At 38.2% G+C, this 13,115-nt stretch overlaps 1 protein-coding gene across 5 annotated transcripts in view; it reads right to left on the reverse strand.

The window, feature by feature from the left end:
• Window positions 1–13,115, reverse strand: part of MED12L (mediator complex subunit 12L) — a 320,705-nt gene that overhangs the window by 213,724 nt on the left and 93,866 nt on the right. For all 5 annotated transcript variants that reach the window (XM_037061801.1, XM_037061803.1, XM_037061804.1 and 2 more), the window contains exons 11-14: window positions 9,894–10,025; window positions 7,262–7,388; window positions 4,859–5,073; window positions 2,148–2,324 (exon numbers count right to left, since the gene is read on the reverse strand). In XM_037061801.1, coding sequence (XP_036917696.1) covers window positions 2,148–2,324; window positions 4,859–5,073; window positions 7,262–7,388; window positions 9,894–10,025 — 651 coding nt within the window. The remainder of the gene's footprint in view (window positions 1–2,147; window positions 2,325–4,858; window positions 5,074–7,261; window positions 7,389–9,893; window positions 10,026–13,115) is intronic.

Genomic DNA, 13,115 nt, shown 5'->3' on the forward strand with positions numbered 1-13,115 from the left:
TTGACTGGTAGCCGATAGGTGTTCCTCTCTCACATCAATTTTTCTCTCCCTGTCTTCCTCTATCCTTTCTCCTCTCTCAAAAAGTACATAAACAAAATGTTTTTTAAAATACCACATTCTTATGTTCTCTTCACATGCCTAATAAGTTAGACAAATTTTCCTTTTTTAGTAAGGAAGAGAACCAGGATCTATAGCATTCCTAACGTTAAGGTTATATTAGTATATACATGCTTTTATTTCCCATTACTGACGGCTTAATCTAAATGACACTCCCATTAATGGGGTTATTAGGGCAAGTGGTGATGGAAGGCTATGAAGTATATCCTACCATATCAATTTCCTAGAAGTCCTTTTTATGATTACAATACAGTTGAATTATGTCCTAATTCATCATGACACTTAGCCATTAGAAATCTTTCATGCTCTTTCCTCCAAGCAAGCGGACAGTCTTTAGAATACTAAGTGCTACAAATGACTATGTAGTTAAGAATCACGTAAACAAAAGAATAAGAAGGTCCATGCTCAGGCAGCACCCTGCTCTGCCACCCAGACACACGGAAGAGGGAGACCTGCAAAGCTCTGCCTACCCAACAGAGCACAGAGCCCTCAACCGATTTCAATCAGCTCCGCCATTTTGCCATATTTGCTTCATTTTCCCTCTCCATTTTTTAAATAAACTTATTTTAAAGTAGTATAAAATTTATTTAAAAGGTACAAATATAATACAGAATTCCCACATATCCTTCACCCAAATTTGCTCTAATGTTAATGCCTGGTGTAACTGTGATACATTTGTTAAAACTGGGAAATTAACATCAATGTATTACCATTGTATAAATGGTATAAGGCATGTATAAACTCTGGGCCTCCATTACTCCCTCCCCCTCCCTTTATACTCCATTTTAGAACAAATTCCAGATATGATGACAGTCCATCCATGAATTCTTCAGGACACATCTCTAAATTATCAGGCCACTCTTTCTGCTGCCCTAAATAAACTGTGAGATTATTCCAGTATATTAACAAGTAACACAGGAAACAGCTGAAAATGTTGATATATTAGTCAGTGATAAATAAAAATTATGAAAACTTTCTACATAACCCTGGACATAGAAAAATTAACACAACAAAAGAGTTCTTAATTAAAGTAAAGGTAAAAAGTACATGAGCACAGTGACTGTGAAAGTCATTTCAGAGGAAGTTCCAAAATAACAAAAAATAAATAAACAAACCAATAAACAAATGTAAAAAAATATTTAGTTTGCAGACCAAAACTCCTCAAAGAGATCAATGAAATAGTATAATGTATGCTTTACAATTATAGTTTTGTTAAAATAATAGTCTTCAATGAAAATTACTCATTAAAGTTACAAAACAAAATTCTAAGAATAGTGAACCTAAGAATAAAAGCATTTACAGATCCTGGCCCAATCTTTACCACTAATACTAAAAAACTCAACTTGTTTCCCTTTAGAATAAAGCCCATCACTCTTTATGACTCAAACACTGAACTTCCTGGCAAGTTATTTCCCATGTGCCACCCAGTTCTTAATCTCAATGCCTCAAAATCCAAATTTATCTCGCACACAGCCTCTTCTCTGAAGTCCTAACCAACTTCTTAATATTTACTCTCGCAGAGTGGAAGAGACCCAAGAATGTCAAATGGTCCACCTTTGAGTGGGCAATTGGGTTTTTACTCAATTATTGCACTTATTTCAAAGCTTGTCATTTTATACACATTTGTCTCCTCCTATCTTATTCATCTTTCCTGTGTCCCCAAATTCTTACTCATCTGCATAATACCAAAAGTACCTACCAGAATACAGTGCACATCAATGCTCAATAAATGAGTTTCAAATTGAAGCAGGAAAACAAATTTAGACATTATTTGCAGTGACTCAGATGCTCATGAAAAAGGATACTAATATAGAAAATTCTGTTAAATCTAGTCAGCCAGTAGTATCATACCACAAACTTGGACTACACCAGTACCTAAGCTATGTGATCAAATTATAACCAAAGAAGCAATGAACACAGGCACTCACCTACTTTCATATGGATTACTCAGGCGAGTAGTTGAATAATCAGTGGTTAATGAGCCTATAATGAAATAATCAAGTTGTCAACTGACTGAAGCGAGGACTTACCAGAGGTATAGGAAAATGCGTTGCATACTGCAGGTGTCGCAGGAGGTCATAATTAGATGGAAAAATTAAGTCTCTTGGCTTTTCTCTCTTCAGCAACTTCTCCCCATTAACCGACATTCTTCTGCCCAAGGAAGAGTTGGCATTCTCACAGGACTCCCCAGGCATGGGAGAGAAAATCTAAGTCAGGTAAAACAAATGATGGAGATTGTAAATGAAAGAGAGTGAAGCCAAAACCCAGTGCTGCATACCACAGCGTCAAACACACAAGACACTTGTACAGAATCTTTCCTTATTTAACCACTGAGCAAAACATATACAGAAATTTTGTTCATTTCCACAAACTTCGTAGTAGATCACCAGGAGGCTGGCACCATCACCCTCCTCTTTGAAGATGAGACAGGGACAAAGACACACATAAGAAACGTGCACAGCTATGTTTCCTGGAGGACCCAAGATAAAATCGGGTTATAGGCCATTGTTTTCCCCTTAGGGATGTATTTTCTACAAAAACACAGAAATAATGAACTAAGTCATGAATAGACAGAAAGGTTTTAGTCTGTGCCCTAAATAATATTCTTTACAGAGAGTTATGCATTAAGATCCATAAGGAAGAACACATCATTTTAGATAAAGTAAAAGAATGTATAGCAAGTCCAGAGCCAGGAAAGCTATTATTTGAGGAGCTAAATGTATACACAGCAAAGCAACATGAACTGTCACGGTGAAACTACTGCACCCCTCATTCCTGAGAGATAATGGCCTCAAACTGAACAGAAGGGTCCCAGGCAGTTAACTAGGAGGACAGGAGCGTTTTGACTCATTCCCAAAGGAGGCACTGTGGCCCAAACTGAGGATGAGCTGAAAGGAGGCAGCTGTGAAGGTGCTGAGCTGTGCCCTAGGACGAGTGTGGTGGGATCACATTTACATCACAAGGACACAGGTCATTCCAGTACAAGAAACAGAAGGATGGAGGTGAGCTGGGGGAGGGGTTGGGGGAGGGGTTAATAGTCAGTAAGAATTTGAAGGTTGAACCTACTGGAAATTCCGAACCAAAGTCAGTTTTAAAGTCACTCTTGTCTACTTCATCAAAAATATTAGCAGTTCCTGAGTCAATGCCCATATGTGCCATAATAGTCTGTTCCTGATAATTACCAGAGAAAGAAAGTCGCAGTGTAAATGTTGTAGTTCATTAAGAAACTGAAGTTAAAACATGACAGTACAACATCTTAACCATTCTATGTTTTATTTCCTCCTAGTGTTTTTTCTCAAAAATAAAGAAGTTTTAAAACAGGCATTGTTTTGCAAAGTCACATTAGTTGTTCTCACAATGACAAAGATATTTTCCATTATACTTCAAGGGAAGACTGTGCCAACTTCCCGATAAAACAAACCGACCATAATTTCCTTCTTTGGGTTCTTCCCAGTCACATGCTCACCAACTTTTCTTAGTAAAAAAAAACCTAAGAATATATCTAAGATATAAGATACTTGATATCCAAGAATAGAAAAAAATCAGAGACAGAAAAAAGCCTAAACAGATAAAGTAACTTTAGTTTTGTTTTTTTTACCCCACATAACTTATACTGTAGATAAATTTAGAAACGAAAGTATTTATATCAAAGAAATATTTTTTAAATCCCTGTACCATTCAGTCACCAAATCTTAAGAGTATAAACTATAAACCAATGTGTGAAATTCTAATGTCAGGTTTTTAAATAATTATAGCCACTGTTTTTATTTTATTTTATTTTTACTTTTTAAAATATTTTATTTATTTATCTTTAGAGGGAAAGGGAAGGAGAGAAATATCAATGTATGGTTGCCTCTCATGAGTCCCCTGCTGGGGACTGGCCTGCAACCCAGGCATGTGCCCTGACTGGGAATGGAATCGCGATCGTGTGGTTCTAGCCACTGTTTTTAAAAGATAATATTATATGCTTAAACTCTCACAGAACCAATATGAAGCTTTAATCTTAAGGAATGGTCACAATCTCTCAGCATTTTCTACTACTTCCCATCACCAACTTCATGTGTTTTTGTTTGGTTTGGGTTTTTTGCCTTGAAAATTTCCATAACCATCTGGAACAATGTCCAAAATATCAGAAAATGGCAGAAAATTATAAAGTCCTACTCGCATCATAAAATACTTTGTTGAAAAAAATAATTGTAAAGCATTTGAAAAACAGAGATTAAGTTTGTAATTAATTTGAATTGAACATACAATGCATTAAGACTAAAACCGACTTTCCCATTAGGTATAAAAGAGGGATACAAGTAACACACAATGCATGTTCGGAAAGATGCTCCTTAGAAGAAAAACTGAGCCAGGACTTTAAGGTCAAAACAAGCCTGACTTTGAGGCACAACATGAAAGAAAAACTGAGGATCAGAAATACATAAAACTGGAAGCCTATAATTCCAATCCAAAGAAAAACTTAATGGCCTGTCAAATCTTTTCATTAACAGTTTTAGAGGATCCAAAAGAAAATTCTGGAAGATCTCAATTATAGTCCAATTGTTTTTGTGAGTGGGGAGTAGAAATAAATGAGCTTTGTAATGAGAGAATACAATTAAAAAGTGATCACCTGTGTGTCACAAAATAATCCTCCTCAGTGGATCCCAGCAGAATTTGGGGCAGGGAGGGTGGTAGGAGTGGGCAAGAGGGGGCAGGAGAGGGTGTGGAGCAGGAACGCCTCTCCAGGAGCCATTACCTCCATTTTCCCTTCATGGTCCTTCGGATAGTGATCGTCGGCATTTTCTCCGGCCGGGGACCGTGGCCGCGTGGAGGCAGTGACTGACAGGTCTCCCCGAGATATGAGGGTGCACATGTACGCGTCATGGGAGAAGACGTCATGTCGGATGAACTCACAGAAGAGCAGCACCAGGTTCACAAACTCCACCTTTTCACACTCACTGTTTGGATCCGCTAGAAAAAAACAATTCAACCAAAGTCAGTCCCTTTGAACCCCATAAAATAAAAAATATTTTTAAAAAACAATAGCTAATGTTTAACAATATGTTTACCATTTTTCATAATTGTTTTTACAAAGAAAAGATCATTGGAAAATTACTGTGAAGTACTATGGCATATAGGGTTTAACTCTCGCACTGTAATTGAAAAATACTATCCAGTATGCTAAGTACAATTTCAAATTTAAAGACAGTGGTCCCTGTCAAATGTACGACCATTTAAAAATAATGTAAACATAAAAAGCTTCAGGTTGAAAAAAAAAACAGCAGACCTACACTGTTGTCTTCTGGTTTTATTGAAACTGCTCATGACTATTTCCTACAGGCTGAGTGCATCTGCGCATTGTGGAGCATACTGTGAACTATTTTAAAGGAGACTCCACAACAGAACCGCAATGCAAATGGTACTGGAAAAAAAGGAGTGGGATCCACTGAAAAGAAAAAGGAAAAAAATGAAATTAAAGTGGCACAAACAGGAGCTCTTCAGTCTCTTTTTCAATTCATAACCAGTCTACTGAACTTATATTATGACCCTTAATATTGCAACTGGACTCTAAAATTTCGTATCAGAACTTTGAGGGGTTAAAAAATGTTAAGACTAACATCTCAGTCTGAACTCAGCTCCTGGCCGCATCACATTCACAAACAGAGACAAAAAGATGGATCCAGACAACATGACACTTGGTTCCCTAAACCTTAAGCCTAAATGTTTACTCTCAGTCACCACCAAATTCACTGACGGCAACCTCTACAGAGAGACAAAACAGCTTTCTCTGACAGAAAATGGGACCCAGAACCAGCAAAGCCATTGAGGTGGGAAATCTCTCCCGAAGAGAGAACAGAAGTGAGCCACGATGAGGAAAGCAGACAGCAAACACTGTCTCCCCCAACACCAGAAACGAGATGAGTTAGAGATGCTAATTTCCATTGCCGACCATCTATTTTCCATCTGGCATCTCTTCTGTATTTTCATTTTCCTACTTCATTTCCCTGCTTCACTTACTGCTCCCCACATTCCACCCACGAGTTTGACTCCAGCTCTGTCGCTCCCTATGCCCTAGACCAGCCACCAAATGACAAAAATAGGAACAAGGTTTGTTGTGCTTCTTTCTCCACAAACATCTCCCTATCCCTCCACTCCACTCTTTTCCTCCCTTTTCTATCACTTTCCATTTTTTGCCATTTTTCTATTGTCCCATCACTATCTATCCTAAGACCCTCCCTGCTGTACTTTGACATATAAAAGCCTCAGGATAAGATCAAGCACACTTAACTCACACATATGGTTTTTTTAGTGCCCACCCACAGTATAAACCCACTGGGTGGATGTTTACTCCCCAAACCCTCAACTTCCCACCAACTACAAAAAAAAAAAAAAAAAAAGACAGAAAAAGTACCTGAGATGACATGAACATCCAAGAGAGTTGGCAAAGCGCCAACCATCTTTACAAATAATTTTCTTGTATCTAAAGCCTAGTTATAAAGTGCTATTGTTTGATTACTGCTCACTTTTTAAGATACAAAGTTAGAAAATAAGAAATTTAGAAAATGGTTTGAAAAGAGAAAATTCCAAATCACAATATACAGTGAAACATCACAGGACCTATTTTGGTAAGAAAGATCTAGAAAGGGAAAGTTAGTCCAACTTAAATACAAAGGAAGGAGTTACTTTTTTTTTTCAAACTATATAAAATTTTAAGCCTTTGAAGTTCACCTGATTTTAAAATTGCACAAAGTCTCCAAAGAAAACATGCCACACAAATTTTGCTCAGTAAAATGGACATTATATTCAGTGCCAAGATCTTTTGATAAGATGCAAATAAGAGCCCTGACCAGTGTGGCTCAGTTGGTTGGGCATGAGCCCAAAAAGCAAAAGGTCACCGGTTCGATCCCCAGCCAGGGCACATAACTGGGTTGGGGGTTTGGTCCCTGGTCGATGCACGTGAAAGAGGTAGCCTATCAATGTTTCTCTTTCACAACCATGTTTCTCTCCCCCTCTTTCTCCCTCCCTTCTCCTATCTCTAAAAATAAATAAATAAAATCTTTTTCAAAAAAGATACAAATAAGAAAGAAAAAGAAGAATCATTTCAAAAAGGGGGAGTAACTTTCTTATTTAATATCTAGAAGCAAAAATATTTACTTACACAACGAGGGGGCCTGTGTATCTAAAAACCTCAGCAGAACATTCTGGAAAACAGGCAAACTAGATCCAGCAAGAGATGCCGAAGAAATGGACTCCTTTTCATCTAAGACCTCTGATTCCCCACATCTCTAAGATGAAAAATAAACAAGCACAGTTAATTGTAAAGGACAAGTATAGTCAGTGGGTCATGGATTTGTTAGTCTTTTATTAAGTTCCCAGATAAAACGTAAAATTTATTAAGACTTCTGTATGTATTTGTGGGCCATGCATAAATATAATTTCTAAAAGTTGAGGAAACTATCCCAGAACAATTCAAATGAGTTCAAACAACATCCTTTTGGAAAATATTATTCACATGAATTATAAACTCTGAACAGTACTGTACGAGTATCCATTGAAAACACAACATAGTACAAAATAAGGTGCTCACTGTCCCTGTGCAAATTGCTAAAAGTAATTTGAGGCATCTTCATTTTTATTGAGCTCATGTTTAACTATACTTTCCCAAAGAAACATTTTGGCATGTATTATTGAGTTTGATTCTTTTGTGCTTGTTTCGTCCAGCGAGTATATTTACGAGAAGAGTGTGTGGGGAGGTGTGGTGCCCAATGAGAAAGCTAACACCTTTCACTGACTCATCACATGTCACCAGTCAGATCTCTCAGACCCTCTGGGAATCTCCACAGTTCATGAGGCAGAAACCTGTTGAAGACAAGTTCTTCAACTTGTGTATTAGTGAGAACTTACTAGAAGACTAGAAAAACCTAGTTTTTGAAGCAATCAGATCCTTATTTTCTACTTTTATATCCTTTAATCCTTACTCGTTAACATTAGATACAAATTTTATACTGATATAAAGCCATCATGTCTTTAACAAAGAGCAAATTTTTAAAATGATGTTTATTAGAAATCAATTATCTTAAATATCTCTGAAAGAATACACTTATACCTATTAAAATGACAAAGTAATCTATGTGTGCACCTCTTCTGAAAGTGACTGTGTGTGTGTGTATGTGTGTGTGTGTGTGTGTGTGTGTGTGTGTTCCAGGACACATGGGGGGGAGGGAGGGGGTGCCAACAACAATCCAAAAGCAACAAGGAAGTCTGAAAAATTCAACTTTAGTTACTAAAGTTTAATCATTGCAATTCACTGCACAATAGAGTTCACTGTAGAATTCACTGTATCTATCAATACATGTGAAGAAAAAAAGAATGAAACACTTTTCCTAATTTGCACACTGTAAAATGGGCTCATGTTTTACACCTTAAAACTTCAGTATCTTCGAGCTCCAATTTCGACATGATCTTTTGTATCTGGAACAGTGTTTTCTCAACAGAGATGTCAATGAAAACACTCTTCCTATTTCATTTTCTAATAGCTTCCTAGAAGTGGGTGCATTATCAGTAGCTGAGAGCCAGCTAAGTGCTCATCCATTTATGCAACATTTTTTGAGCATCTACTATGCGCTGGGCACTATGCTGGGTGCCAAGGTCCCTGTTGTGAAGCCTACACTCTAGAGAGAGGCAGGCATTAAACAGTAAGCCAATGAGTAAAGTAAAACAGTGACATGAGAAGAGTGACTGAGGTATGGCAGGCGCCATTCACTGCAGAGAAGGTGGTATATGGAAGATCTTCCTGAGGAGGTGACACATGCAGGGAATGCTACGAGGAAAGCAACCCTTCCTCAAATAGGAATGGCAGAAAGAAACTGGCCGTGTAAGAAGTGGGGAGCAGAGTATGCCACCAGAAGGAACAGTATGAGCAAAGACCCAAAGATAAAAGTGAGTGTAGAGAGATGGAGGGACAGGAAGACCAAGGCGGCTTGCAGCTGTGTGTCCCAGCGAAGAAAGGCAGGAGACGAGCGGGAAAGGCAGGCAGGGCAGCACATGCAAGGCTCTGTGCGCCACCACGTATGGAGCCATCACAGAGTTTTAGTGAGGGGACAATGTGATCTGTTTCCCCTTTGAAAAGATGACTCTGGCTGCAGAGACAGGGAGAAGGCCCTGCAGATGTCCGGGTGAGAGAGGGCAGGGCCTGGTCAGTTCATACACACCTTCTCCAGAGGGATCCCTGCGGAATCTCACAGGCACAGAAGAAGGCTCACTGAAAAACTTCCCCTTCCCCTTCAACAAAAGCTAATGTTTATGAAGTTAGATTTGTTTTCCGTCGATAATCTACACTGCTTTTCTCTGAGACCAGAAAACAATCTCAAAAAACAATACAAATTAGTGTCTATAACTTGATAGACACAAAGTATTTCTGGTTCCACTAAAAAATTATGTGGCTTTAAATTTCATAACATATAAACACAGTCACAAATATATAGAGTAATATAAAACATATACATATACATGTGTATGTATGAATCCTAACATCACAAAGGGAGATTTTTTTGTTCTCAGATATTAAAGTTTTATTTTAAAAGGTAATTAATTATAAGTTAGTCCAATGTATTAACTATTGGCTTCATTAACTTAGAGGGAGCCTACTACAAAGTCCTTACGTGAATTTGTACATTTCCCCATTTTCCTTCAAACGAAAAAAAATTGCACAGTGAGGATAAGAAAAAGGCATCCTTCCTAAAACATTATCTTAAATGATGGGATTCAACAAGTAGAGAAAAACAACCTACCTCTGCCTCAATTTCCGCTTGCCTCTTCTCCAAGAGCTTGGCCACAGCCATCGCCCTGTGCTTGCCTGACCGTTTGCAGCTCACAGCCCATTCGCACAACAGCATCACCACCGCTTCATCACTGGGGGCCACCTAACGACCAAGAGAAAGGGGTACCAGCCAGATCAAAGGAAACGGTCACCCAGCGAGAGTCGGAAAAAGCAAGCAATGCAATTATCTAAAGCTTGGAAGCTTTTTTGTTACATTAGTCATTTTACGAAGTGTTTCCAAATCTTAGCTGTAATTGAAATACAACGAGTAAAACTTTAGTCATAAGGAAGGAAATCATTTACTTAGAACAGGTGAATCTGTGACATGTCCAAGAGAATTAGAATTTCACAAGCCTTCACATACACAGGATCATAACCTAGCCCTCTCAGTCCTCCAGAACTCAATTTCAAAAGTCAACAGAAAGGGAAACAGACCAATGAACATCAAGAACAGCTGTTACAAAGCCCCAGCACTTCACTCCACTGTTGACCCCCTCTGGCCCTCACTCACAGCCAGGTTCTCCAATCGCCCAGTCCAATGAGAAACTCAGAGAAACAGAGTACGGGGGGTGGGCGGGCGGCCAATCAGAGACCCGCTGCAACAGAAACAATACACGTGAAAAATGACTGCCAAAAAACATCCTAATAAAATGAAAGTTAAAGGCAGACACAGTCAACAAATGATAGTGTTGTGGGTCTATGCAGGGCTCAGCACTGCCCATAGAACGTGGGCTGTAGTTGTCATGGCCCATCAGCAGCCCCAACAACTGAGGATGAGAGGACTCAAAGGAAAGGCACAGGGACCCGTTCTGTGAACAAGAGGGGAGACAGGACAGGATCACCCTTCCATGCAATCTGGCCTTTCCTCTCAGAGGGTCCATGCCAACTAATACAACAACAACTGCAAGTTTTTCATCTTTGCCCCACTGTATAAACACTATACCAAAAAAAAATAGCATTAGCACTTACATGCTGTATGAAATGTTCTTACTGTTTGAAAAATGACAAGTTCAAAGGGAAGTTAAGAACAGCATGGGGAATGGAAAAGTTAAAGACCCTCTATGTGCATGGACATGAACCAAGGAGGGAGAACACGGGTGGGAGAGGCATACGGGGCAGAAGAGAGTAAAGGGGAGGAAAAATGGGACAACGATAACAGCATAATCAATAAAATATATTTAAAAAAAATAAAATCTATAAACTCAATTAGCATTATGATAGCTGTGAGCACATTTCCTGGAAGAATATACAGGGTTTGGCAAAAGTAGGTTGACAGGTGTTCGTATGGAAAATACATAATACAAGAATAAATAATAATGCAAGAATAAACTGCTTCACGTGCTCAACACTGTAAACCCACTTTGCCAACCCTTGTATATATGTGTGTATTCACACACACACACACACACACACACACATTTAGTACACTGCAGATCTGTGAACTGTGAGAAGACAACCAAGAATCTCAGGATAAGAATCCCTAATCAGCTTTTAAACACAAGTAAATGATTCAGATCATAAAAATCAGTTTATCCCCAAATTTTTACCCATTCTACCCCCTAAATTTCATTAAAAACATCTTGACTCATAACAAAACAAAAAAAGTTAAGTTATCTGGGGCAGATATTTCAAAAGGAGTTCTAGCTCTCTTGATTTAAAGCAAGAGAAATAATCTAATTAAACTATACAAAGATTGAACATAATGTTTAAAAAAAGAAAGTGAACTGGGAGGAATTCCAGCCTGGATTCAATCTAACTCAGAGGAAAGAAAAATATAAAAGCCAGTCTAGTGAAGCACCAAATGCTTACATTTAGAATATTAAAGAGAACAAAAGAAGGTACCCTGAAACACTGCCACCAATATTTAATAAATGAATCTAGTAAGTAATGTGCACCATATCCACATTCACACAATGTTTTACTTTCCTCTGCATCGTAAAATTCAGATGAAAGTATGCTACAAAAGGATAAGTAGTTGACACGCCCAATTTAAGTAATAGGTTCTGCTTGAGCTACAGATGTATAGAAAAGAACACATAAAGAAAAAAGACTTCTTTTTAAGGAATCCAGATATGGCCAGTGGTTTGGAGTAATATGGCCACTGGCCAGAAAACAAGTCCTAGGAAGGAGTCGATCCAACTTCTAAAAGCACTTAGGAAGCACCTACGAGAATGTATGTGCTGGAAAACAACAGTTTAAAAGATCTGGTCCCTGTTCTCAAAAAGTTTACCTTACAGCAGGAAAAGCAGAGAAAATTAATCATAAAGCAACAAGAGATTTTTGACAGGATGGAGGAGGAAGTAATCGAGTCTCATGGTCTGCACTTCCTGAATCCCACAGAAGGTGAGCGCCCACCTGGCCCAGCTTACAGAAACCTGGGAGCTTAACTGGAAGACAGGCCCGCAGTCCACCTGAAGTTATAGTCTCAATGTGTGATTACTCAGAATTAAGTGAATTTAAAAAATCAGAGGAGAATGCTACTGAAAGACTGAGTTTTCAAAATTTTATCACAGAAATTTTCCTGTCTTCCTATCAATTGTGCCCATAACAAGCTATACATTTAAATTCTATTTTCAACAGAAAATTATTTTCCCACAATGTCCAGATTCCAAGAGGGTGAAGTACACCGCTTTCTGAATACCGCACAGCCTGCCAAATGATGCCACTCTCTCCTTAGGACACTGGAGATGGAGGGCAGGGTCTGTGCTGATTTTCGAAGGAAAAGGAAGCTATTACAAAAGAGATTTTGATAGCAACCTACACTAACTTCTCAGAAGATCATACTGGAAAATCAGATTATATTATACCAACTGGAAGGCAAGCTATCTTTGTAACATAAGTAATTACATATTTATATATTTGGGTAATAAAACTTGTCATTAGCTCTTTATTATTAAATATAGTTATAAATTAAATTTTTGTAATTTTAGCATTATTCTCAAAGTAACATCACAGTCAAACCTTTTTCCCCTATTTACTATGAAGTTTTAGTCCATATTTTAAGTGTTTTTACCACTAATTATCAAAAATAATGGGAATATCTTCCGCCAAGATGGAGGCATAGGTGGAAACACTGTGCCTTCTCCCACAACCAAGTTTGAATAAAACAAAGGTTTGGAGAAACAAAGACACAACCAAAGGACAGAAAATTGAATTATACGGAAGTCCGACTACATCTAACTGTTCAACGGGG

This window comes from Sturnira hondurensis, unplaced genomic scaffold (genome assembly GCF_014824575.4).
Source record: "Sturnira hondurensis isolate 20B ecotype Veracruz unplaced genomic scaffold, ASM1482457v3 Scaffold0013537, whole genome shotgun sequence".
NCBI lineage: Eukaryota > Metazoa > Chordata > Mammalia > Chiroptera > Phyllostomidae > Sturnira > Sturnira hondurensis.